Source organism: Chlamydotis macqueenii, chromosome 1 (genome assembly GCF_036417535.1).
Source record: "Chlamydotis macqueenii isolate bChlMac1 chromosome 1, bChlMac1.mat, whole genome shotgun sequence".
NCBI lineage: Eukaryota > Metazoa > Chordata > Aves > Otidiformes > Otididae > Chlamydotis > Chlamydotis macqueenii.
In genome coordinates, this window is record NC_141556.1 from 86,206,189 (window position 1) to 86,233,177 (window position 26,989).

General features: G+C 47.4%; 3 protein-coding genes across 5 annotated transcripts; 2 read left to right on the forward strand and 1 right to left on the reverse strand.

The window, feature by feature from the left end:
- The first annotated feature begins 121 nt into the window (after positions 1–121).
- RBP5 (retinol binding protein 5) lies at positions 122–2,022 on the forward strand. Its single transcript, XM_086767011.1, has 4 exons — positions 122–531; positions 778–956; positions 1,395–1,496; positions 1,872–2,022. The coding sequence occupies exons 1-4, from the start codon at positions 459–461 to the stop codon at positions 1,923–1,925; spliced, it is 408 nt and encodes a 135-aa protein (XP_086623137.1). The 5' UTR covers positions 122–458; the 3' UTR covers positions 1,926–2,022.
- A 3,768-nt stretch (positions 2,023–5,790) lies between these two features.
- Positions 5,791–13,501, forward strand: C1R (complement C1r). 2 transcript variants are annotated; one of them, XM_086767197.1, is made up of 11 exons: positions 5,791–5,905; positions 6,926–7,154; positions 7,390–7,582; positions 7,760–7,903; positions 8,051–8,247; positions 8,745–8,892; positions 8,978–9,099; positions 9,706–9,784; positions 10,192–10,332; positions 11,925–11,999; positions 12,226–13,501. In XM_086767197.1, the coding sequence occupies exons 3-11, from the start codon at positions 7,492–7,494 to the stop codon at positions 13,026–13,028; spliced, it is 1,800 nt and encodes a 599-aa protein (XP_086623323.1). In that variant the 5' UTR covers positions 5,791–5,905; positions 6,926–7,154; positions 7,390–7,491; the 3' UTR covers positions 13,029–13,501. The 2 variants fall into 2 exon arrangements, with proteins under 2 accessions (XP_086623323.1, XP_086623240.1); XM_086767114.1 differs by lacking the exon at positions 5,791–5,905 and adding an exon at positions 6,097–6,175.
- Positions 13,502–17,286: 3,785 nt separating this feature from the next.
- Positions 17,287–26,690, reverse strand: C1S (complement C1s). 2 transcript variants are annotated; one of them, XM_086767320.1, is made up of 12 exons: positions 26,490–26,690; positions 25,958–26,022; positions 25,328–25,529; positions 23,893–24,070; positions 23,511–23,636; positions 22,635–22,834; positions 22,265–22,418; positions 21,902–22,017; positions 21,592–21,670; positions 21,207–21,344; positions 20,621–20,695; positions 17,287–18,529 (listed from the first exon to the last, which is right to left on the reverse strand). In XM_086767320.1, exons 2-12 carry the CDS (start codon positions 25,960–25,962, stop codon positions 17,736–17,738), a joined length of 2,067 nt encoding a protein of 688 aa, XP_086623446.1. In that variant the 5' UTR covers positions 25,963–26,022; positions 26,490–26,690; the 3' UTR covers positions 17,287–17,735. The 2 variants fall into 2 exon arrangements, with proteins under 2 accessions (XP_086623446.1, XP_086623525.1); XM_086767399.1 differs by lacking the exon at positions 25,958–26,022.
- Between the last annotated feature and the right edge of the window lie 299 nt (positions 26,691–26,989).

Genomic DNA, 26,989 nt, shown 5'->3' on the forward strand with positions numbered 1-26,989 from the left:
GGGGTGGCTGGGGGGGAGCGTGCGCTGGGGCACTGCTCTGAGGAAGCTCGCAGCCACCAGCGTCATGGTGCGGGAAAGGGCCGGGGGAGGTGGGCGGGGGGGGGGTGGCGGACCCTCGCCGCTGGCCGGCAGCCGAGAGTTTAAGAGCAGGAGCCCCCGCGGAGGGCGGGGGGTGAGAAGGCGAGCGGGGCTTTCACGCCCGCCCCGGCCGAGGCGGAGATGCCGGAGGCAGGGGCCGTCCCAGTCCCGGCCGCTTCCGCGCCCCTCGGTGCGGGGACTCTTACAGCAGCGGGGCTTCCGGCAGCAGGGCTGCCCCGCAGCCTCCCCCGCCCCGCAGGAGAGGGATCGCCCCCCTCCCCGGCTCTGGCCAGCGAGCTCGGCCCCTGCTCCGGCTGCCTGGCCGTCCCGCTCCTCGCCCTCTCTCCTTCTCGCCGTCGGCCCAGTCCCGCTGCCCCGGGATGCCTCCCAACCTCACCGGCTACTACCGCTTCGTCTCCCAGGAGAACATGGACAATTACCTGCGCGCCTTAGGTAACGCCACCCACCCTCCTTATCCCTCTCCTGTCTCCCCTCTTGCTCCCTTCTGTCTCCAAAAATGGCAGAAGTCGGGAAGGGGCTTGGGAACCCTCCGGTCATCACTTCTGCGTTGTGGTGGGAGGGGGAGAGGACACACGGTGGTCGGGGCTGCCCGGCTAAGAGTGGAGGAGCTCTGCGGGGATGCTGCTAGAGAAGAGGCCCAGGTCGCCCACCGATCTCCCCTTCCCTCCCGTCCCTCAGACATCAACGTGGTCCTACGAAAACTAGTCTGCCTCCTGAAGCCTGATAAAGAGATCATCCACACGGGAGATCACATGGTCATCCGCACCATCACCTCCCTGCGGGACTATGTTATGGATTTTGACCTGGGAGTCCAGTTTGAGGAAGACCTGGGACCTGTGGATGGGCGCAAGTGCCAGGTGAGAAGCCCAAGATTTTGATGGCACACTGGGGTGCACTAGAAGTTCAGGGACTTGCTCAGCCAGATGAGAGCCCAGCCCAGAGCTGGCGTGCCCATGCAGGTCCAGGAATTAGTGGTTCTATGAGTAAATCACTCTCAGCAAAGGGGGATGAGCACCAAACAGCCAGAAACCCAATACTTTGGGTACTACCCTCTGGAGCAAAGCCCTGAGAAGCCACAACGTCAGCCCACTTGGCTGTACTCTGTTGGAAACCAGAGGGTCGTTCACCTCCCACAAAGAGCATCAGTCCCGAGGAGCCACCAAAGAGACACCAGATCAGGGACGGCACTTGAAAATGTGTCTGAGAGGAACAGTCAGTGTTGTCGCCGGAAACCTCTGTTGCTGGGACCGGCTTGTTTTGGGACCAAGTCTGCCCCTCTCGTCCTTTTTTTTCAGACAACTGTCTCCTGGGAGGGGGATCAGCTGGTGTGCGAGCAGCTAGGAGAGAAGAGGAACCGAGGCTGGAGGCACTGGCTGGAGGGGGACCGGCTGCATTTGGTGAGGAGGGGTCCAGCACAGCCTGCTAAATCCCGGTGGCAGTGGAGGGGTCACACACACACAGAGGCAGACAGCGCGGGCGCTGCGGGCTGTGAGCCAGCCGTGTGGCTTCCTTCCAGCTCCTCTCAGACTTCAGCCCCGGCGCCTCAGGGGGCAGCCACCACTTCACACAAACATCCGCCTCCAAGGTTTAAAAGTTAATGAAGGACGTGGCTATCCTCTGCCGTGCAGCCTGAGGCATCGGGAAGGTCGGGAAGGGCGTGCGGCAGCGTGCGGCCTGTGAAGCTCCAAGCAGTGGCAGCAGCTGGGGGCGGCGGGGGAGAGAAGTAGGGGATCCAGCCTAAACCCCTCTTTTGTCCTCCTCTCTTTCCCCAGCGCATGACTGCTGAAGACGAGGTCTGCGTCCAGGTTTTCCAGAAAGTGAAGTGAGCCCTCCCCGGGATGGATGACCGGATGGGACCCTGGCTCCCCACTGCCCCGGAATGACAAAAGAAACAAGACCCGAGCGAGCCGAGTACCCTCCCTGCCCCTGTAGCAGCCTCTTTTCTTCTGCCTCGGCTCTCGCCCAGCAGGGGACGGGACGGGACCGGACGGGATGGGACGGGATGGGACGGGATGGGATAGGACGGGGGTCACGGCGGGGCCGGGCCGGCGGGAGGCGGGGAGAGGAGCCGGCCGGGGTGAGCTGGGGCGGGAGGGGAGGGGGGGCGATGGGCCGTCGGCTGCACGGAGGCTCCTTTCAGATTAAGAGTGGGGCGAGGAGGAGCTGGGCGGGGGCTGCCCCACGACCGGCCCGCCTCCCTCCCCCCCCGCAGCTCCCGGGCTTCTTCGGCCCCACCCCGCCGAAGCCGAACCCCGCGGTGCCCCCCCCCCCGGCTCCTCCTAGGAAGCGGGAGGTGATGCCCAAGTGAGCAAGGGTGGCTGAGGCTGCCCCATCTTCCGCAGCCACCAACACCGGCTGTCTTCTCCTGTCCCCTGGGGACGCCACTTTCCCGAGCAAGACGGGTGGAAACCAAAACTTGTCCTACAGAGTCGAGGATTGCCATGTAGTGTAATGGTGTGAGATCTCAGGGCAAGGGAACCAGCCCCATGTTCACTGCGCTCCTGAGAGGGTGCCGAGGGTGAGGAAGGCTCGGACTCTCCTCCTGGTGTAAGATACCCTGTCAATATCCACAGTGCAAGAGTACCACGGGGTGGGACACAACCAAACCCAGCAAGCAATCATAGCCGTGCCATCCAGCATGTCATTTATCAGCTCTATGCCGACCTCCACAACTCATCATTCCTTCTGTCATAGGGAGCCTCTACACTATCTTTGTTGTATCACAAGGTTGTGAAAGACAGAGCTTTGATGGACAGCAGCTGAAGCTGGTTCAACTGTTGCCCTCTTCGTACTCCTCCATACAATGAGAGCCCTTTCAAGCTGCTTCTGATTCCCAACACCAAGCTCACTTTACCATTTCCAGATTGGTGTCTTGCAGACTGTGTGATCAGCAATTTCAGGCCCTGCACCAAAAGCTGGTACAAACTTTCCGTTTCTGAGCCTACTTTCTAGTTCGATGGTGGAGAGCTATTGCCGTCAGGTGGCTAGCCAGACTCTTCCACTGGCATGCTAACCATCAATTGTCACATAAGCCTGTGAGGTGATATGCTGACTGGTTGCCTGCCATCATAAATCCATGACAGCCTCTCATCTTCAGGAATCATCCGCTTGTGCCAGAACCATAGATAGGATTCATATCCACTTAATGTGGTCCACAGTCCTAATAATCATAAGGGAAAGTATTCCAGCCTATCTAGGGCTTCAGTTAGTAACTACCAGCACTAATCATTTACTGTTTTTTTTTTTCTTTTATAATCATGCTGTAGGTGTGACGCCAAAGTCAGATGGTGACTTTGCACAACAGTACCATATCACTGAGACACAAGCCTGTGGGAGGTGAGGATGCTAGTGTAAAGCAGGGGATAAAGCGTGACATTGGGAGGACACTGTCTTTGTTCTTGCCCCTTGTTGAGTGGCTAATGCTGCAGAACTACATCCCTTCTGGGGTATTACACTCCTTGATTTAGAAGATACAGAAACAGACTACCAGGATGCTGCTGCTGCTCAAGATCTCGTACAAGGGGGCAGTCCTAGTCTTAGAGTCCTGAGCCTTCTTTAGGTGTAGGTCATCTTCTCCATATCAGCCAGACCTGCAGGAGTGGCATGATTTGTCTGAAAAAGTGGCAAGACATTAGCAGAGGCCTAGCTGTGTGAAGCCCAAGCCCTAGGGCTAGTGGCAGAGTGTCCCCAAAAGGCTGTGATGAGTATTCAAACCAAGGGGTTGAAGGTAGAGCACCCTGTGAAAGCAGCTCAGTGTTTACAGGTGAGACTGGGTCTGTGGCCCTAGTGTACTGCAGGGGCGGTGGTGTAGCTGTAGGAGGCCCAGCAGAGGTATTTCTCTGTCCTTGCTTCAGGTTTGAGGATGAAGTATCCAACTCATCATCTTCTCAGTGGATGAGAGGGTCTGCACATCAGAGGATGGTCTCATGTCTTCTGAGGCTGTAGAGCAGGTTTCTTTCCAATGACCTCCTGCAACATGCTGTATTCAGAACAGGAGTCTCTCTACATGACAGGATGTTGGCATCTTTGACTGGCTGAAGATGCACCATTTCTTTACTTTGCTCTGATATTGTCTGGATTTATTGTCCTCTTGTAACCCAGCTGAGCCGAGTAGGCAGCAAACAGGTCCTAGTTTTGGTGTTCTGTGGTCCTACATGTCTTCCACGGTCCTACCTGCATTCTGCCCTTAAGCAAAGAAAGGCACAGACATCCTCCCGAAGCAAAAATGGTACAAGATATTTCCTGTCTCCTACCTAACATGAAGAAGGGGACTGCACAGAGCATCTGAAGGGGAACGCCACCAGTGGGAGCAGTGGAGGAGGATGGAGGGCATAGCTGTATTGTTCAAATCAGGAGGGTCTGTGGGACATGCCTTAGAGGTGGGCTGCTCCAGTTAGGCACGTCCCCAGCTAACCACCCTTGCTTTGCCAGCTGAAGTACTCTCTTAGTAGCCCACATGGTGTTGCCAGGTCGGGGGGAGGAAATTAAGATGTGGGAGATGTGCCTTGAAAGTGCCACAGGGAACTCCTGGTAGTGCCTTCTGGATAGAAGATTGTCAAGAACACACTGAAATAATCAGCTTTCTTAAAAATGATCCTCAATAATCTCTGTCTATCCATGCTTTGCCAGGGAACACTCTTCCCACCAGTGACCTGTTCATAACAGATCTCTTGGAGAGCAGTTTACAGTGCTTGCTAGCTACTTTCCAGATGTGGTGAGCAAAAGCTTCTGGTGGGACAGTAAGCCAGCAGAACCTGCTCTGGCATGGCACAGCATAGCAATGAGCCTGTCCAAGTGTGTTCATGAGGCAGAGGAGATATTTGGATGTCAGGAAGTACTGGGGTAATGTCCCCCGCTTAATCTTCATTCTGATGTGTGGGGCCATATGGGCTTCTTACGGAGGCACTAATTACACATCTATGTAATTTTTTTTCAGATAATAATTCAAAGACATTTGATGAGCAGGTTCTCTAGTACAGTTCCATAAATATCCCAAAGATGCTTTCTTCATTCTTAACACTATTTTCATCTTCATTCAACATGTTTTTGTAGCTGTGAATTATTCCCTATAATTTCAGTGCAAGAAGCTCGCTAATTTCTCTGAAGCCACCGTAATTCTAAGGGAAAACACTAAGATGATGTTCTACCTCTTACACCAAAGTCTGAAAGCCAAGAAATTTTACATTTCACAAAGTTGGTGGCACACAATGTATGTCTTGGGCACTATGTTCATAAAAACCCAAAATGTAAGTTTCTGCCTTTTCTCATTTCCCCGTTAAATACTGAAGGTGTTACCCTATCTGTTTTGTTTCTCCTAAAAATGCTTGTGAAACAAACAGCAAGAAGGGTCCTTGGAAAGGGACATGTTCTCAGGATGCTTTTATTTCTATAGGTTTGTTCATTTGTCTTAATATGTATTTAACTCACATGTATGTGGTTTCTTGCATTTGTTGAAGCGGCTCCCGGTTCCCATCCCCCAAAAAACCTCTGAAGTGCTCTTCAGCAAGCCAGAACAGAAAACACATGGCTTTTTTTTTTTTTTTTTACAGTTTGATTTTTTAAAACTTATTGAAGTTAAGTCATTCAAACTTAATTGTTAAGACTAAAATTTCTGGTCTTGTTCATACACCAGACACCTGCCCAGAAGGAGTGAGGGGGGCACTTCCCAGGAGGACATCTTGGTGGGGGCGGAAGAGGGGCACAAACTCAGAGCAGCCGCTGCGGATCGCAGACCAAACCTTTGGAAGGGTCTCCAGCAGCCGTTTCCCCGCCTCCTGGCCCAGAAGAGACGGATCGCCCCTGCCTGGTGAGCCCCCCGCGAAAGCTGCAGGGCCGGGGGCAGCGGGTAGGCCCGCAGCGGCCTGGCACCAGAGGGCAGCAGCCGCCGGGCTGCGTGGGCCTGGACCGGGCCCAGGCCGCGGGCGGCCGGAGCTCCCTCTTCCCGTCCTCCCTTCCCTCCGCTTCTCCCCACCCACCCACCCGGCCGGCCCCCGGGCTGCCCGTTGGTCCCCGCTGCGCAACTGCGGCCGGGGCAGCAGGGAGGACGGGGCAGGGGTGCAGAGGAGCGCACGGACATGTGAGTGGGGGCTGTTGGGGAGGAGAGGACGCACAGGCACGTTTTGGCGGGGTGGGACCCTTCCCGGAGGGAGGAGAGGTCAGAGGGGCTAAGCTCGGGCCCCTCTGCAGGCTTTTCGAGCAGGTAGGGTTGAGGAAGAAGGGTCTTCCTGGCTGACGTTTTCACGAGGTCAGAGGTTGTTTTGGAGGAACGCTGACAGTCCCATTCCCCAGAGGGAAGATCAGTAGAATGAGAAAGGAAAAAAAAAAAAAAAAAAAGAGTGCCAACTTTTGGAGGAGAGTGATCGAGGCGTGAGGGCTGCCCAGGAGGCACTGCAGGGTTGCTCCTCAGCAAACTGAGCCTGAGATCAACCGCACGAACTAGGCAAAGATCCTACACTAGCAACAACCAGAAATGACCTGCTGGCCCAGAGCCAAAGGAAACCAAATGTCCCCTGTTTCCGAGGAACCCAGCCTCTCGGCCACTGGGAACAAGCAGACGTTGCTCAGGGAATTCACCTGTGCTCTTTCAGACAGCGTCCTGGGTTGATGAATCTCTTTGTCTGGGTCGCAGTGCCTTGCTGGAACCTGGGTAGTGCTGGTGTCTTCATTGCAGCTGTCCTCTTTGTTCCTGAGTGATCTAAGCCTGAAGTTGGACCTGCAACTAGGCCTCCTGTGTTTGGATTCCATTAGACAGTCACTCATGAAGTCTCCCCTGATTTTGGATTACCTAATTTTGTGCAATGTCATAGTTTACTTGCCATGTTCACAGGCATGTTCCTTTCCTCCTGTGGGCCTTCCTCTTTTTTGGAGTGATCAGTTCCAGTCCAGTCCCAAGAAGGCTTTTTGGGGAGATCAAATCCCCCGGTTATCCCAAGCCATATCCCAACGATAACATCAGCGTCTGGGATATCCACGTTCCAAAAGGCTATGTTGTGAAGCTGACCTTCAGACATTTTGACCTGGAGCCATCTGAGTCCTGCTTCTATGACTATGTTAAGGTATGCACAATGATACCTGGGCCAAGGGGTGGCCGGAGGTGGGAATCTAGTGGCCTCCATGTGCAATGGCTCTTCATTCACCAGGCCTCCTCTCATGCTTCCTACAAAGGAAAGGGAAGGAGTTAAAGATAGAAATGGGTGGAGCAGGTACTGGCAACTCATGGCTGGGTAATAGTGATGCACTGAGCAGACTGAATCTTATAAAGCTACAGTGATTTCCCCTTCACCTTGACAGATCAAAGCAGACAAGAAGAACTTGGGCCGATACTGTGGACAGCTTGGGTCCACCACAGGCAATCACCCAGGAAGAAAGGAGTTTGTGTCTAAGGGGAACAGGATGCACCTGGCATTTCACTCCGATTTCTCCAATGAAGACAACGGCACAGTGATTCCCTACAGGGGCTTCCTGGCTTATTACCAAGCTGTGGGTGAGTAGGCAATACCCTCAGCATGCAGAAAGAAGACTGCGTGGCTCCAACCAATTTTCCTCCTCCTGTGTCAGGCTAACAGAGACACTCTAAGCAAGGACCTCTATGTACTTTCAGTGTACAGCACAGAGGTTTAACACTTTCCTCCCCTTGTCCCTGCATCTCCTGTGTCTTCAGATCTTGATGAATGTGACCCTAACAATGCTGCTGAAAATGACGAAAGGCCTCAGTGCCAGCACTTCTGCCACAACTACATGGGTGGTTACTTCTGTTCTTGCCGGACTGGCTACCAGCTTCAGAGTGACCACCACTCCTGCAAAGGTAAATTGAAATTTTGAAAGATCAGAGTGTTCCAGGGAGGGAGCCCTTCACCCAGGAAGGGTGGGAAAAGTGACTTAGGGAGCAGCTGACAGGACTGCAGAAGACACAGCTCCACTATGTGACCTCTGCTTTCTTCCTATACACCAGTGGAATGCAGCAGTGAGTTGTTCACAGAGACTTCTGGGTACCTGAGCAGCCCTGAGTACCCCCAGCCCTATCCTGAAGACCTCAGGTGTAACTACAGCATCCGTCTGCAAAGGGGCCTGTCTATCATCCTCAGGTTTTTAGAACCCTTTGAGATTGATGAGCACCAGCAGGTCCACTGCCCTTATGACCAGCTCAAGGTACTGTTGATTAGCAAACTCTACTTCCAGCCCTGCTGCCAGACCTGGACGGGAATTGTGGGGACGCCACTATTCAGATGAGAAATATGGGATCGGTACAAAGAGAATGCCCCAGCATGAAGGACTGCGCTCTTACCTTGTACCTCCTTCAGTGCACTTAATTGCCATTGTCCTGGGGTCAGAAGCTCTGGGTCACAGGCCCCTGTGAGTGGAGCCAAAAAAAAATCGTCCTTCTTCCAGTTTTATCTCCCTTTGATTTAATTTCAGGATTTGAAGGGGTTGATAGCTCTGATTCCCGTGATAAGGGAGAAGCAGAGGTTGTGGTAGGTCAGCCCTTTGTTCTAATCTGTCAGTGCAGACATCAGCAAAGATGGGTCAGGCAACCAGCCCTGTTCGCCATCACAGAAACTGTGGCAGACTTGGTCTGGACCGAAATAGGGATACTGGGGCAGAGGCATGTGTGTTTCTGTCCCTGTGATACATGTTTTCCTCATCAGATCCAAGCACGGGGGAGAGAGATTGGTGAATTCTGTGGCAGGGAGTCACCTGGCAGCATTGAAACCAACAGCAATGAGGTGGACATACTCTTCCTCACCGATGAGTCAGGGTTCAGCCGTGGGTGGAAGATCCACTACACCTCGGAGAGTAAGACATTTCTTTCCCAGAGTCTACTACAGCCTACCTATACCATTTGTTAATACCAACTTACTTTGTCCCATTCTCTCAACAGAAATACGGTGCCCACGGCCTGTCCCATGGGATCGATTTACCATCATTAGAGACCTGCAGCCTGTGTATCAATTTCAGGATTATATCGTTGTCAGCTGCAAGACTGGGTATAACCTGATGGAGGTGAGATCCCTTCTCCACCCCACTCCCTTCAGCCATATTCTGGCTTCTCTTCAGTTTGTGTAAGTCTTTCACCTTTCAGTAAAACTTTCTTTGGAGATTTCACTCATGGCAACCTCCTGCAATTTCTGTTTCTTCCTTGCTTCTGTCAGCTTTCTTCCAGTGTTTTCTCCTTTCCTAGCTCCCTTCCTTATGCAATTACTGTTTCACGAAGCCCTGGTAGAAGATGAGAGACAAAGATCCCAGGAAATATTGGTAAACAGGAATATCTCTGTGGAAGGGTATGAAATCAGACTTGAAGCAGAAGATATTACCTGCCTTCCTGGCCATACTATTGCCAGGACTGGGCGCAATAGTGCCTCAGACTTGTCACGGTTTTATGGTTGCTGGCTGCTGCTATCTTGGCCTGCTATGAAGAATATGTAGCCTGTGGCAAACATAGGATAGAGGGAAGGCAGTGAAGGGAGAGGACAGTAATGGGAACAGACTGCAGAGGGGCAACTAGCAGACAGCACTGGAAAAATGGGCAGATAGAATAATATTTTAATGTGGGGAAGGGAATGTAAGGCTCTGTACAACTAACAGAGATGCTTTTTCTCTCCCACGCAGGGCAACCGAAAGCTGCTGTCCTTCACGGCTGTTTGCCAGGCTGATGGGACTTGGCATCAATCCATGCCCCGCTGTGAAAGTGAGTGATCTGAGAACAGAGGTTATGCCCCCTGCCATGGCTTTCCCCCTTCAAGAAGATGGGGAGTTCAGCTGCTATGACTCAATTTGTCTGTGGCCATAGACTCCTGGATATGCTGACTGGAAGGACCTGTGGTGGTCCACTATTGACTTTCATTACATTTGTCCACTTACAAAAACGTAAATGTTTTTCCTCCCTTACAAAAACTCATAAAATACTACTAAAAATTTGCTATAATGTGGTGACATCTAAAAGCAAAAGATCCCAGTCTGGGATCCATTTTGGAACATCTCTCTGCCCACTGCACTACCTGGTCCTTCACATCATGGCCACAATCCAAGTGGAGCCTAAACCTGCAGGCAGTAAGGCTGCCTTTGATTCACCTCTTTTGTTTTCCTTTTTTGTAGCTGTGAACTGTGGCAACCCTGCAGACCTGAAAAATGGGGCATTCAGCTACGTTAACAAACCTGCAAACAACAACTACCAGTCAGTAATCACATACCGATGCAATGAGCCATATTATCACATTGTCACCGGAGCAGGCGGCGGTGAGTCCTAATCCCGCACAGACATTGAAGTCTGTACATGGAAAGCCCTCTCAGATTTCCTGTTAGAATTGTCTCTGCTCTCCAGGCTTAGGGCTCATGCTTTCCTCCCGTGAAGGCTCTCCAAACTTTCCTTGGTTCTGCAGCATAGCTCCTGAGGCTTATTATCTTAGCCTGTTCCCACCTCGCTTCATTCCCAGAGTCCATCACATCTCTCCTCCATGCTCTCCTTAACTTTTGCAGAAGGTCTTATTCTCTCATCTGTAGTCATAATCTATTCTCCTCTAGTGGATTTCATTTTTTCACTGAAATTTGAGATGTGGTCTCTGGGAATCACCAAAATTCTGAAACCTCACCACACCGGTCCGTGTTGCTACAGATGCAAATAAATAAACTCACATTCCACTCCACTGTAACGCTGTTCACCTCTTTGGAATATTGTTTTGCAGCAGAGACACCTAAGGGCTAAATAGCATACATACAGAAAATTTTTCTTGCTTTGGCTGCTCATTTAGCCTCCACAGAAAAAATTCAGATTTTTAAACGGATACGGTTGCCAGCATGAACGCACAGTTGTGCAGCATGCCAGAGAGAGGTGACACGCTAGCACTGGGGCCAGGAGCAAGCAGCTAAGGAGTCCTTTAAGTTGGTACTAATGTGGAATTTAATTATTCTTGCCTCTGAGTTTAACTCCTTCATAAAGAGTCAGAGCTCAATCTCATCAGAAGAACATCAGGAGCAAGTAAATATCAGCACTAGCCAAATTCTGATGGGCAGTCATTGTGATTTAGTTGATTTTAAAAGAGAACAGTAAATGCTTTCTTGGAAGCATTTACTGCAGTGTCAGATAAATTATATATACATTAGTTTTAGTCACCAGCACAAACTTTCTAAGAAAAGCAAGAATTCTGGAGGTAGTGGAGTTTGTGTTGAGAGCTGACATGCGAGTTAGCTGACCTGCAGTATAGCCTCAGGAATAGATACCGAGCATGTGCAGTAACTGACTCATCTTTTTCCTGTTTCTGGAATAAACCACCTTGTCCTTCTCTCTGCAAACTATAGAGACCAGAAACTTGAATCTGACATCCATTTCTTAACTTCTCTCCCTTCTTTGGACTCAGTAAGGTCAAACAGTGCTCCGTGAGCATGTGGACTGAGTGAAGTTAAGGCTTCACTCAGTTGGCTCTTCAGGCTTTTCTTCTACAGAAGCAGTGTCTGAACTTTACTGGTCATCTGGAACTGGGATGCTTTGAGATGTACATGCTATCCCAGATGGAGACATTCCAGACTAAACCACAGGCGGCTTTTCCTGGGAAAGGGTGCCTTTGGGATGGAAGGGCTCAGTGCAGCATGTGAGACACCTTAGAGAGAGGAACCCCTTGAAAATATTCTATTCTATTCTATTCTATTCTATTCTATTCTATTCTATTCTATTCTATTCTATTCTATTCTATTCTATTCTATTCTATTCTATTTCTATTTCTATTTCTATTTCTATTTCTATTTCTATCTCTATTTCTATTCTATTTCTATTCTATTCTTCACACCCCATGCCTGCAGGCCTGGGTTTCATTCACTTGCCTCTCATCCTACAGACAGATTCACCTGCTCTCCTGAGGGAACGTGGGTGGATCAAGACAACCAGGTGAGGATTCCTGCCTGCTTGCCAGGTCAGTAAAAAACTCTGACTTTGTCTGGTGTTTAGCAATTACAGTCAGTGCAAAGCCTGGACAACGTGCAGGGAGGGGAGTGAGGATAATGGTATCAGAGAGGGAGGACAGGGAAATCTATCCAGGAAGGCAAAAATAAGGTGAAATCAAACAGTGATGGTGTAGGAAAGAGAGAGACAAGCTACGGCAACAGAGGGTGTCATGACCTCCTTGCATTTCTCCACAGTGTGTGGTAAGCCGGACAATCCCATTGCTGAAGTCCAGCGGATCTTGGGTGGCAAGTCAGCAAGTAGAGGCAGTTTCCCTTGGCAGGCTCTGACTAGCATCCATGGACGAGGGGGCGGTGCGCTTCTGGGTGATCGCTGGATCCTGACCGCTGCCCACACCATCTTCCCCAAAGGGCTAGGAGGGAATAACGTAAGCCTGGACCAGCTAGCAGAGAAGGCAAACATCTTCCTTGGCCACACCGATGTAGAAGAGCTCCACAAGCTGGGTAACCACCCTGTACGTAAGATCTTTATCCATCCAGATTACAACCCCGAAGATTACTACAACTTCGATGGGGACATAGCCCTGCTGGAGCTGAAACACCCAGTAACCCTGGGCCCTACGGTACTGCCCATCTGTCTCCCTGATACTACCAACACCACGTTCTACATGGATGGGCACATGGGCTACGTGAGCGGCTTTGGTGTGGAAAAAAACTTTATTTCAAATAATTTGAAGTATGTGGGCCTACCAGCGATTGCTCGAGAGAAGTGTCAGAGGTGGCTGGACAGTAAGAAGAGACATTTACCTATAGTTTTCTCTGAGAACATGTTCTGTGCTGGCTTCCTCACAATCAAACGGGATACCTGCCAGGGGGACAGTGGGAGTGTCTTCACAGTGTTAGACACAGAAAGTGGTCGCTGGGTGGCTACCGGTATTGTTTCTTGGGGTATCGGCTGTGCGGAAGGTTATGGCTTCTACACCAAGGTCCTCAACTATGTGGACTGGATCAAAGGGATAGCAAAGGAGGATAGGCTCTAAATGTTGCTGTCCTACTAGCTGAAGAATCACTGATAGCATATACGTTTCCAGACACAGCAAATCATATCTAAAGCTTTTGATGATGTCCCAAAGGCTTTTCAAACACGCAGACCATGTAACCTTCATCATGAGCACTTCTGAAATCCACCATACTGTTTGATGAGTTCTTGGTGGTACCATCAAAACTTAACGAAGCAGCTTGTGGGACGCCTTTGTGGACATTCTAGGTCTTCCAAATCTTATTACTGGATGAAGCCTTAATAATATCAGGAAATCTCAGGATAGCAAACATTATTGTTTGAAGTGCTGACAATATCATGACTGCTGCAGTCTACTTTTGTACTCTACTGTGTGGCAAGGTTGCAGGGCACTAGACTTTCTTGAAGGATGTGGTTCTTTGTGCTGAGTACACTGTGCATATGCCCATTGCCATCAGTGAGATTCTATGAATATTAAAATTGTTGCTGGAGAAACCAGGTGTGTTATGTTTTTCTGCCTTTGTCTGTAACTACTAAATACTCCCCATCACTGAAAGCAACTTATGGACTTTATATAGAGATTGCTTTGCCTACCCCTAAAGTGTTTCCAGTTCTGCAGTGGCATGTGGCAGTTGCTCACCTGTCGCAAAACTACCATTAGATTACCCAAACTGAAACTCCAGGTGGTTTCAAGGGAGGCAAAAATAAGTTGTCTATATGATGCCATATTCAAAAGACAGGGAAAACAATCACCAGTCTCATGGAAAAAAGAGCCCAGGAACCTTTACAGAACAAAATGTCAGGATGGATTTTTTTTTATTATATATGAAATAAAGCTCTGACTGCAGGGCAGCAGCTCTAAAATGATGCTCACTCAGAGAGAAGATGACCCTTGTGTTGTGGGTATTCTCTGGAGTTGTTCTTGACTATTTTTGCTACTGCCTTTTTCTTGGGAGTCACTGAGAGAACTTAAGTCTGCAAGAATTTGACAGGGGTACTCCAGGGGAAAGGTTATAGTTGCCTTCTTGCACTGTTTTCTGTGAGATCCAGCTGCACATCTTCTTGAGTATCTGTATCTCTCCTTTGCTTTTGAGATAATATACGCTGGGTAATGATCTGTGAAAATGCACATCTGATATAAGTTCATCCATGATCTCCAGGGGTCAGAATTCCATTGTTTTTTTCCCATTTGTATGGGCAAGAGGGGAGCATGAGAGGCAACAAGAGCATGGAAAAACAAGGTATCCAGTTGAGCAACGGATAAACCCTGGTCTGGGAAAGGGAAAGGAGACTGAGGCATATTGTGATGGTGTGCTTCCCCCCTCCTCTAGCCTCACCTTTTCATGTAACCCTGCTCAAGTGATAACCACAACTGGCAGTCACGCCATCGTGATGGCAGCATCTGGCTTAAAGTGGATTTGGGGGAGATTGGTAACAGCACAATAGCCAAGGGCTAATTTACGGTGATGTGCCCATGTAATAACGGTGCTGATCAATGTCCAACCTATGCCAAATTTGGCAGAAATGAACATCTGCTGTTGGTATGCAAATATGACTATAAGCCAATTATCTTACTTCATAAATAGTGAGCAGCCCAAGAGCCCTTTGAATTCTCCTGCACGGCAGCATGCTGCATGCCAGCGTCTCCCCTTGGGTAGGGACACCTCTCAAGGTTACTGCTCAAGGTTGAGAGATTCCTTGCCACAACAGATTCTTGGTAAGAGACTAACAGCATGCTAAACTTCGAAATCTTAGCTAAGTGACATAAAAGATTGATTGCACATATATAATCCTTTAGATGTAAACTGTTGATGAGGTCTGGGACTAGAATTGGATCCAGCTGCACCAGGACTCCTCTCTAAGAAAGTGTTTAGAAAGCAAAGGGGTCCTTTCTGAATACTCAATGGGAAGATCTCCCTGACAGTTTTGTCTGACCCTGTCCTCTGTGCGGTAAATCATAGAATCATAGAATGGTTAGAGTTGGAAGGGACCTTCAAAGGTCATCTAGCCCAACCCCCTGAAAGGAGCAGGGACATCTCCAACCAGATCAGGTTGCTCAGAGCTTCATCCAACCTGGCCTTGAACGTTTCCAGGGATGGGGCTTCCACCACTTCTCTGGGCAACCTGTTTCAGTGTTCTACCACCCCCATTCTCCTATCCCTCTTCCATTAATAATCCAGTGTACCTTGCCATCAAAGTTAAAGAACTGTCGCATTTACCATTTGCTCTCAAACTTTGTTAAATTGCTGGTTTATGTCAATAAAATATATTGTCACTTCTCTCTTATAAGTGAAGTGCATCACTCCGTCTGCAACACATACGAAACTGGGGGGTATTCCAGGTGAAGAACAGGGAATTTCTGGGATGCTCAGTGAGTACAGGTGACAAGAACAACAAAATACCCAACTCCTCAGTCCTTGTAAAAATTGGGAAAAATCACTAAGAAGTAATCTCAAAAAATCTCCTGCTTTGCAGGAGACTGGGAAACTTTGGGAAGCTGAGGCATGAAGAATAGGTGATTTGCCTTAAATACCTATAGGAACCTGTGACCCTCCTAGGAATAGCAATCCCAGCTAAATAAGTATCCTTCCTGTCTCCTACTTCTGGACCATTCAGACACATTTCTGTTTCTCTTCTCCTCTGTTTCAATTCTCCTCTGAATTGATTTCAGCAGTTTGTCTTCCTGTCCTTTTCCAGAAAGATCAAAGTTAAATCAGTGAGCTAGTGAGTAATCATGCAATGCTGCTTGTTTGAGTGGCTTTGTGGTCATAGAAGCTAAGGAAATGTCTTACCTTAGTTTGAAGGCTGCTTTTTCAAAACTTAAAATGGATTATTTTTCCCCAAATTGTACTTTGTTGAGCTATTTCTTCTGCTGAAGTATCCACCACATATCAAAGCAGAAGCTCCCTAATAGCCAGACACAGCAGTCTGTAAGATTTCCAGCGGCTCTTGTTCATAATTACCCCAGATGTTTGGACATGTCTGTATGATTTATGAAATTCTAATACATAATGTGAATTTATAAAACGTTGCTACAATAGCACCACTGCACCGTGATTGTTTCTTAACCAGTATATAGTCACCTCTTTGCACAAGAGGAACATGAGCTAAGACTGCAGCCTGGACTAGTTACCAGGGGTGGACGCTTCCCTTTTGCGCTCCAAAAGATGAAAGCTGAGATGAGTCCACCTACTTAGCAACAAGAAGGAATGAGTATAAAACTTCACACTAGATTAAAGTTAGCACTTGCAGATATAAAAGTAAAAAGCATTCAACATCCTGTGTGTCACAGTTCCTCAGGAATGTAGTATAAGATCCTTGGTTACTAGCTCAACCACAAAATAACCATTTGCTTGTTACACAAAATTGGCTTGAGCTGAGCGCAGGCATCTATGAAATCTCCCAAGAGCTGCACACATGCTCCTCACTATTTCCTGGACTCTCAGAAAAATTTAGGCTGGCAGAAGAAGTCTCTAGTCCAACCCACTGCTGACAGCAGGACTGACTTCAGAGATTCAGGGCCTTACCTGGGGAAGTTATGAAGATGTCCAGGGACAGAGATTTCCCCAGTCTTTTATGGCACTTGTTCTAGTGCTGTCCCACACCCTGGGAAAAAGCCCAATTGGAAATTCCCTTATTGCAATTCATGTCTATTGTCTCTTGTCCTGTTACTGTTCACATTTCTGAAGAGCCTTGCTCTGTGTACTCTATAGCCCTCTTTTAGGTATCTCAGTACAGCAGTTAGATCCATCTCTTAGCTTCCTACTTTTCAAGCTGAACAAACCCAGCTTCCTCCGTCTTTTGCCATATGCCCTCTGCACCTGTTCCCCGACCATCTCAGTGGAAGTATATCTGTGAGTGAGCTTTCTGGAGCAGAAGACACCCCTTACTGCATGTCAGGTAATCTTCTCCCACAACACTACCTTCCCTAAATCAAACAAGTTTTATTTCTTATCTAACACAATAAAGTTTGAAAAATAAAGCCGTGAGGGCAGGTGAACAAAAGGACTTTGAAGATGTGTCTTCTGCTCAGCTTGATTCAGAAGTCTGAAGTCCTTATTGCTGCTAATGATTAGTCAATGAGATTCAACCATCTCAGAAGAACTTCATAAAGACTCTTAGGTAGAGAGGTGGGGTACCACAAGTTACAGCTTGACAAAAGCTGGTAGCATAGTGGGAAAAATGTGACTAGACACTTGATTTAGGGAGTTTCAAGGAGAACTAGGTCTAGACTGAGAAGAAGAAAGGCAATACATAGACAATAGCACATTACACAAAAGGCAATTTGGACATTCTTTAATGCTGTTAGATATTCTGAACAATACAGGAAATACATAAATCAGAAACCAGCCTCTGAACCTACCCTAGGAAACAACAATTATTCTCTCATGTCTTCATTGAAATCTCCCTGCCAGCTGGGGCACGGCTAGGTCTTCTCCAAGCAGGAAAAAATGGGATAGAAAAAAAACAGAGGAAGCAGAAGGAGCCTCTTTATCCAGAACAGCATCCTCCTCTTATGCTACTATGAGTAGAAGAAAGAGAATTTCCCTTCCTAGACACATAATAGTGTGAATAACAGTGGGAGAAACAGATATATATTCCTGACTCTCCACTCAGCACAGGCACAATGAGCAGGCCCGTTATATACTCAGAGCAGACAGGATCACAGTCAACCTGAACATGTAACCATCACATTTAGAAAGGGTGACTGTGCTGAAAGGAGAAAGAGCTAATCCTGCCAAGCTTCTACATCCTCATGCTTGCTCATAGTCTCTGCAATCCAGTCCAAATAACGTGCTACTTTGGTGTAAAGACCAAAGGTACCACATCTTGGTCCCCAGGAGACCAGCCCAGCCACATAGTACCGTCTCTCATCAAGAGGATCTTGGATAGCATAGGCTCCGCCGCTGTCCCCCTTACAGCTGTCCTTGCCACCACCAGCACAGATCATATTGTCAGTGAATCGGTAAGCACTGGAATCAGCAGAGCCCTCTGGTTTCACAGATTGGCACTTATCCATGCCCACCACGGGAATCAGGGCCTTCCAAAGATAAATAGGCAGTCTTCCTATCTCTCTCTGGCCCCAGCCAGCAATGTAGCCCAGAGTCCCTTCTTGCAGCTCATACTCAGGTGATTTACCAGGAAGACAGAGGGATGAGATGTTTGGGCCCATCTTCACAGGATCCCTCAGCTTCACCAATGCAATATCGTTATCAAAATCAGTCCTGCTACCTATGGGCTCCTTCTTCCAACCAGGATGGATGAATGAAGCCTCTGCGAACAGCCTTGTGGCCTGCGAGGACAGAGATGCTGCAGCAACATTTATGACCCCAGCATACATGTCAGGCTTGTTGTATACCTCCAGCACATGAGCTGCAGTCATTACCCATCTTTCAGAGATGAGTACGCCACCTCCTCTTGGGTTCTTGAAATACACCTGCCAGGGAAAGTTGCCGTTTTCTGCACGGGTGCCTCCAAAAATCTTTGCTTTCTCTCGGATGGGATTACTAGGCACCCCACAGACTAGAAAGAAAAGAAAAAAAAGAGGAATCAGATGGGAGAATTAGCAGTTAGATATAGGGCGTTCTTTGGTACTGCTAAAAAGCCCATAGTCCCTTCCTTCCTGTGTCCTCTAAATAATTTTTGATTCTGAGTAACCAATGTTTATCGTCTGTGTCATAGAGTTTGCAACTAGTATTTACAGACAAACTCAAAAAAATTCAAGCAGAATTACTATCAACATTCGATTTAGGTTGAAAATACACATTCTCAAATTCTTTTTCTGGAAAGCAGTTGTCATCTCGCTGCTGTTGAGGATGTCAAGCTCACAATTTAATTGCATTCTAGTTAGCATTTTGCCTTTGCTGAATTATGTCCTATGAGTGAAGGGACTGCCTTTGAAAAAATACTTAAGTTCTTAGAAATACGACACTGCTCTTTTAAATTATTTTTGTGTGTATGTGAACTCCAGATAGTCTCAGGTTAAGTGTTCAGGTCTGTCAGTGGTGTTTTATCATTTTTCCTCTCCATTCTTTTAGTATGTAAAACCTTAAGCAGTGGGTTAATGAAGATTTTATCCATGGGTCTCATGGGTGCAGAGACGCTCAGTGCTCTTTGACTAAAACGTTCTATAATGCTTTGCAGAATGTGAGCACTAAGGGCATAAATAAGGCTGGTCATTCTGACATAGCTAGGACATTGATTTCTTATCACATTGCCTTGTTTACACTGAGCCTGTAGACATACAGTCAGAGATTAAGGAACTATAGCCAGTAGGTAGCTTCCAATTTAAATTAAGCAGAGTTTGTTAAAGAATTTCAGGTAGTCATAGAAAGATTTAGGCTGGAAGGTGCCTCTTGATGTCTCTAGTTCAACCCATTCATCTCTAACTGCCCTTCCCTTCTTCCCTTCTAACTGCAAAGCCAGGTTGCTCAGGGGCTTTGACAGGTTACTTCTGATCATTTCCAAGGATGGTGATTAGCCAGCCTCTCTGGACAACAGTTCCAGTGCTCTGGGGGAGCATTTTTTCTTAAATACAGTCATAATTTCCTTGGTTGCAACTTGTGCCCATTGCCTGTCATTGTCTTTTATTGCAGTGTCCCACTGAGAAGAGCCTGGCTTAATGTTCTTTGTAACCTCCTCTTGGGCAGTAAATTCCCTGAGCTTTATCTTACAATTTGCCTTTTGCACTGTGTGCTTGTATAGTCCAAGTCACTGTCTGAGCTGGCCCTTAAGAGAGCTGAATCATCTTCAGCTGGATCTCGTACTTTGCCAATGAGAATTTGGGGGTTTGGAGTAGTGACCAGCCATCATGTACAACTAACAACTAGCTCTCGGCATGCCGCCTCCTCTAAGAGGTAAGCCAAACAGCGTGCAGAATACAGAGGATTTAAAATTCTCTCTATCAGTTGGAAGTTAAGACCCAGCCATAACTACTAGCAGTCAGGAGCAAGAGTAGTACCCATGCACTTCCCTCCTCAGTGTCTCCTAAGTATACAGAGGGTGAGAAGGTCCTTGACAGGGATCTTGCTTGAGCTTTCAGACACAGCAAGTGTAGCTGAATACTGAAGGACACATTAAACCTTAAGGATTTAGGCTATGATTCCCAGTAAGAGTAGTGAAATACCTTTCCCTATAGTGCTGCATCTGTAGTGCCCAGTGGACAACCGGGCACTTCGCCCAGGAGAGGTCTGAAGAGAAGCTACAGCTCTCAGTGTAGTTTGGGAGGGACCGAAGACAGAAAGGTCCAGCATTGTTGGACACCTATTTTGACCTGTCAGTCTTTTTGCTACCTGCAATGCAGACAGAGATCTAAAGTACTGAACAGCTTGAGAATGTGCACACTTGAAGGTGGGGAAACTGGTGCAGAAACACACATACTTGAAGAGGTCCTGTTATACCAGATGTCTTATTATTTCGTTTCAGTTTCTTTCTGCTCCCGCATCTAAACTTTCTTTGGGGCCCACAGCTTTCAGAAGTACCCTGTCCAATGTGATTCAAACAACACAGACAGAATTAACTGTACTTTCAGACTTAACTGTTTAAAAACAGAGAGATGAAAGAAACAGTGGTCTTCATAGGCCACGTGTACATATACATGGTTTTTGGTACTACCTGGGATACATTTTGGTAGCTTTGTTCCCATCTCTTTGTTGGCCCATTCTCCACTGGCTGAGCACTGATACACCGCTTGGAAAACACAAGAAAAAGAAGAGTGCCATAGGGATATAATCAAGATGAAGAGAGGGCAAGTAGCATTACTGTATAAGATGATGTATTAATCTTTGCATTTCCAAAGCAAGCACAGCTTGGTAAACATTGCTGAGATCTCCCTAGAAGCACACGACTCCACCAGGGGGCTTCTGCCCCTATTTTGGAGTGACCTCATCATTTGTTGAATCCTTTACCTCTCCACCAGAAATGTGTGCTAGATGTGACAAAAATCTCCATGGTTCACACACTAGGCAAATGGAGAGAGGACTTGGTAATGCATTTAAGGTCAACAGCCCAAGTACAAACATTGTTAGAGTGTATTAAACACAAAGGCCACACAAAACTACTGCCTGCAACCCCACACCAATAAGAACTTTTTCCCAGTCTTGACCTGATAGGATATAATTCCAGCCCCATGGCAATACCCGTACCATTTCTTAAACCTTTGATCAAAGAAATATGTTTGTGTAGCAGAGGCAATGCTTACCATCCCCTTTGGTTTTTAGGGTATAATAAGGTGCATCACATTGATACCGGAAAGCAGCTTTGTACAGAGGCTCATGAAGTTCAGAGACATATACAGCTTGGGCATTGTCAACAGGAATGGGATCACCACAGTTCACAGCTGTAGAGAAGAAACAAAAATGATCAAATATAATCAAAGGGGCACCCTCACCCAACAATATGACTATTCTGTATGATGGGGAACCACTCAGCTCCTCTGGTCCCTGTACAGTCATCATCACTCACTTTCTCTGCCCCTTCAGCATGCTCACATCCCAGTCCTTCAGCGTTCTCCTAATCTAGAGAGATGGTGGATCTGGACCCTAAAGGCTCCATTCCAGTCTGCTTCCTACAATACAGAAACTTACGAACACAGCTGAAATTGGAGTTGCTCCATTCACCATTGTTCTGACAGCTGGAGTGAAAAGTCATGATGCTGTCTCGTTGCTAGGGAAAAGAATACATGGTCCATGTAAGTCACTGGCCATGAAATGTATCCGACACAGGCACTCCAGTGGAGGGTCCTCAGATGCTGCAGTGGCTGGAAGAAGCTTCCACTTACTACAGCTGTGGTGAAAACTTTGAGTCCCCAAAGGTGCTCAGGACACCTGATGGGAAAAGGCACCAGGAAGCTGCTGAAAGGGCCAGAGAGGATATGTGCTTTTTAATGTAACTTACCCTCACAATTTCGTAGCCTTCCACACAAGTCACCTTCACATTGTCCTTGAAGATATACCTGTCCTTCTTTGGGTCAAGAACAGAGTTGGGGATGACACTCGGGGGACAGGTTACAGCTTTGAAGAGATAGGTGGAAATCAGCAACTAACTGTTTCAAGATTTACTCTCCTTCCAGCTCCCAACTTCTTTCTCCCCAGTGATTATTTTCCCTAGTAAACAGGCATCTGCTGTTTACTCAGTACCAGCAGCTGTGAACATGTTAACATGCTGCTATACCATGAATCTGATGCAGGACAAACTCTCTCCCTCTCTCCCAAACTGTTCCCAGCAGCAGAGGGAACACCTTCCTAAATGTTTACTCACGATCCCCATAGTAGCGCATTTTCCAGCCTCTGTGCTGTACTGCATGGTCTGTCTGGAAGATTATGTCAAGAATGTTGTTCCTAGTTTTGATTTCAGGAGGACCTGGGAAGCTGCTGCCACAATAGGGACCAAAATGCTGCTGCCCAGAGACAAGCTGGGAAAGTAACAAAAAAGGAAAAATGAGAAATACAAAATGTATGCAGAGAAGTATTCAAATATATACATATATACATATTCAAATACATTCCCAAGAATTTCAAAAGGCAACATAGTTGAAAATAAAGTTAAGCAGTCAGAGGGTCGTCTGAATATGAGGAGGCTGAGGGGAGATCCAGAGCATCCTGACTCCATCCCTATGCCCCACACCTACTGTTACACTGTCGTGGCAAGTCCCTTGTGAGTCGGCTGGTTCCACGTCGAAGTCCTCACTGTGTATGGTCAATGTCACAAAGTAGCCTGGCCTCAGAGCCACTCGGTACTCACATAGCGAGTTCTCTGGGTACTGGTTGGGATAGTTGGGGCTGGCAATTTCCCCTGATAGGTCAGTGAAGACATTTCCACTGCAGTTCACTAGGATTAAGGAAGGAACTCAGGTAGGATTCAGAAAGGAAATGATCCATGTATGAAGATGACAAGCTTTCCCTCTTCCACTACCTCTCCAGTCTTCCCAGCCAGCTGCATTAACCATATCACAACATTGCACCTTTCCAAGAAACTGAATCCAGAGCCACTCCCTATCCAGTTACCCAGGGACTTTCACTTCTAGTGGTGTTTTTTTTACCTTCCACCTGTGATTTAGGCCCCCTTCCCTCATGCTCAGGTCTGCATATTATGCTCCCTTCAACATGCAGCATTGGTGACTTTGCAATTTTTTTTATTCAAGCCAAGCAGCCCCTTGGCCATTCTTGTGTCTTTATTGAACTGCCCTGTTCTGTCAGAGATTAAAAGATTCACAGATAACAGTATGCTGAGAAGGGTCTCCATCATAGTCTTTAAAGAATGTCATTTAGTAGTTTCTTAATTCTCATGACACAAAAAAAAAAGAAGAATGTTAAGAATATGTTGAGAAAGATTCCCAAAATCATGGTCTACTGCCAGTTCAGATTTGCACTAGAATGTTTTTTTCCCCCAAATATACCTGTCACAACTGGTTGAGAAGGCTCATAGAGAAGGTCTTCCATGTACAATATGTCACTTGGCCTAAATTAACTCTTGCTGCTGACCACAGCTCATGTAGATCTCTTACCTCCACATGTTTTCTTATCCTCATAGAGGAAATAATCTGGTGGACAGGTACAGAAGTAACCTCCAATATAATTATTACAGTAATGACTGCAAGGTTCCTCCACAAAATCTGTGCACTCATCCAAGTCTGCAAGTGTGAAAAGATGTATCAGCCAAGATTAGGAGAGGGCCCTAAGGGCAGGAGGAAGATGAGAAAGTCAAGCAAACACTGGTGGACAACAAGGAAAAGGTATCTCTAAGACATCATTTATACTGGCCATATTGAAAAGCAGTCCTGTCTGCTGGGCTGTCTTTTAAGTAAGGCATTCTTTTAAGGAAAACCATTCTGCCAGTTTTCCTCCCCCTAGTCTGGACACTACAAGAGGAGGCTGTTTTAACCTTACCTACTGCAATATAATAAGCTGCAAAACCAGTGAAACGCTCCTCATTGGAAAAGTCTGATTGGAAGTTCAGAGTGAGGGTATTATAAGGGACATGAAACTCCTCCACAATTGAAGAGCCAGGGGCACGAGGTTTCTTCCGCCCACAAAGAACACCTTCAACATAGCCACCAGACAGGATCTGCAGAAGAATGCAGAGAGGTCTTATCTCATTTCTGGAATATGTAATTACCAACACTTGAGTCTTTCAGCTTATAGGTGGCTCACCAAAGGCTCCTAAATTGCATGCATTTCTCACAACATTCAGGTAGATTTCCCAGGGAACAGCTATGTCACATAGCTAGCAGGAGGGACCAAGGCTGCTGTGTCATCCACCAAGCTGGCCAAGGGTGGAAGACAGCTAGCCAAGGTACAGCTGAATGGAGCCCCTAGACAACCAGTTTCATTACATTTGTAAGATGCTTGATGAGTGTTCCCTCCTACTGACATCCCAGCTGTGAAATACCTGTCTAATTTCTCAGATGCAAATTAATCCAGAAAGTTCTCTGTTAACATCTTTTCCTCGGGCCCACTTGTACAAAAAGTCAACACTGTGGTTCAAAATGGCAAAACCAATCACTGGCAGTCTGCAGAGCAGGTTCATTGGTTTGTTGCAAAACGACACATGTTATTACAGCTCCCATCTATCCTACTATCCCACCCTGGTCCTTCTCCAAGGTCTCCTTCTGGTGCTGCACCTGATCGTATTGCCGCTTTTCACACATAGCTATTGCAGGATAGGATGGTCTTGTTCCTGTTTGTTTGTGTGGCAATGTTTGATCTTTTGTGACTTGTGGGACAACATGGAGCAGAGCTAGTGGGTCTCTGAGTTTTAAGAAATCTGTGATATCATAGAAATTCTGATATCATAGAAAACTGTGGTGCAATGGACCACAGCCTTTCATCTGAGTGCCCACTGTCCATACAGACATCTCTTGATTGGTTTTAAACTTTGTCGTTTCCAATCAATTTCTGATTGCATTAAATCATCTGTGTCCACTCATGGGTTAATTCTGAATAATTGCAGGGACAGAAAAGCAATGCCCTAAGAAAATGGTCCTTTTATACCTATGGTTCACTGGCTAAGAATATGCGTTGCAATAGGGAGGTGTCAGTGATGGCTACGAAGGCTTTTCCTACAAATGTAGGAGAAACATGGGGAGGGGGTCATAGATGGGACACTCAGTTGGCAGACAATGCTCATGTGGTTATGAGGCAAACTCAAATCAATTTAGTGACTGCTAGTGCAGATACACTCAGTCATTTGGGCTTCTTGGAGCTCAGAACAGGAAGGATGTGTCTATGTCCTCTTCCAGCCCTCAGCTCTGTACACAGCTTTGTTGTTCTATGCTGTAACCTGCCTTCCTGTCTTTTTCTCATTTGGGGATAGGGACGGTACCTTCACAAAGTCATATTCGCAGTTCTGCGATGGTTCAAGATCCAGATGCGTGAAATAAAGGTGAATGCCAAATCCTGAAGGGACTTGGATTTCCCAAAATTCTTGTACATCATTGGGATACCCCTGAGGATAATTGGGTGACAAGATCTCACCATACATGGAGGCTGCATCAGCCCAGACAGGGAGAGAGAAGATAAGATACCTGAGAAAAGAAGAAAGAAGATGACATTGCAGTAATCTTCTCTGTCTGCATACCCACACAGTCCCTAGTGAAAAAGCTAGTCTTCAGCTGTACAAAGCATGCAGCATAGCTCCTGGCTTTGGAGTTTTAATGACCAATGCTGTGGCTGAGAAGGGCTGGTCTTTCTCCTGTAGCCTTTCACACAGAAGGAGCACAACCTCAGTCGTGCTCTCTGCTCCTCTCCAGCTCTATAAGAGCTGGTAATGCTGCAGGAGTTGAACACAAGGGTCTTAAGTGCTATTCCCTACTTTGTGCCTTGTTCTGGAGGCTACTTGGGTTGTATATACTTTCAGATTTGAGAATCAGTACAGTACTCCAGGAAAAACACCTAATTTATAAACTGAAATTATTAATAAACCTGAGTTCCCCTTGGAGATTCAATAACTCACCACATCTGGAAAAAGTAGATCTTCCTTTCTGAAAACTTTCAGGAATTGGACTTTGGAGTTACGGTCTGGGACAAAAAACAGTGTGATTGATTAACGTTGCCTGTGATTCTGCGTGCCTGCTAGGCAGGTCAAAGACTGTAAAACTCCAGCTTGCAGAGAATACGTCAATGATTTGCCTCAAAAGCAAGTTTATATCTCTGCTCCTTCCTGCATACATCAACCCCAAGCATCAAGAAGGGATGCTAGGCTCCGTACTGACAAAATGGAGAGATGATCTCTATCTTGGTACTCACTGGTACTCGTATTCTCCCTTTATGACCATCAGTGTCTCCCAACACCATGCTGGTGCACAGCAAATTAAGACAGAAAGCACCTCCCCCCTCTGGGGTACCGAATCCGTTCTTCCCAGCACCTCAACAATTCTGCTAAGACTGTGGGGGTTGGGGAGCAGCTCGTCCTGACTCTTCTAGCTGTCAGACAGCGAGGCTCAGGAATATTTTCCTTTCTCATTTCTAATGCTTGCAATATTTACCTTCTCTCCCTAGTCCATGCCTGGTTTCCTTCTCTCTTCCCTTCTCTTTTGTCTTTTTCTGTCTCCTTCCTGTGCGCACCCTCCTCCAAACGCACCTAAGGCTGGGGTCTGGGGGAAAAGAGCTCTAATTTGCAATACCGCAGCACCCTCTGCCTGCGGGATGCGGCTTCCCAGCCTCCCCGGCCGAGGGGAGATGCTCGGCTTGCCGACTCGCAGCAGGAAGGGGAATTCCCAGAACAAGTTGCACAATCCTGTTGGCTCAGGCTGCCCGGGAAAAGCCCACAGATCTGGTCTGTATTAGGCATTTTCAGGAAATCAGATGACTTTTGGGAAAAGGGAGGGGAACATAGTTTTCGGCTGCCCCCTCCCTCCCGCCCCCCCTCCTTCCCCCTCCATTTTAAAAGTTAAGAACAAAATCCAAAGGGTGTAGAAAGGGAGAGTCTACATGAGAACCGGTCCAGTGCTTTTGCATGGAAAAAAAAAAATGTTTGATCATCCTG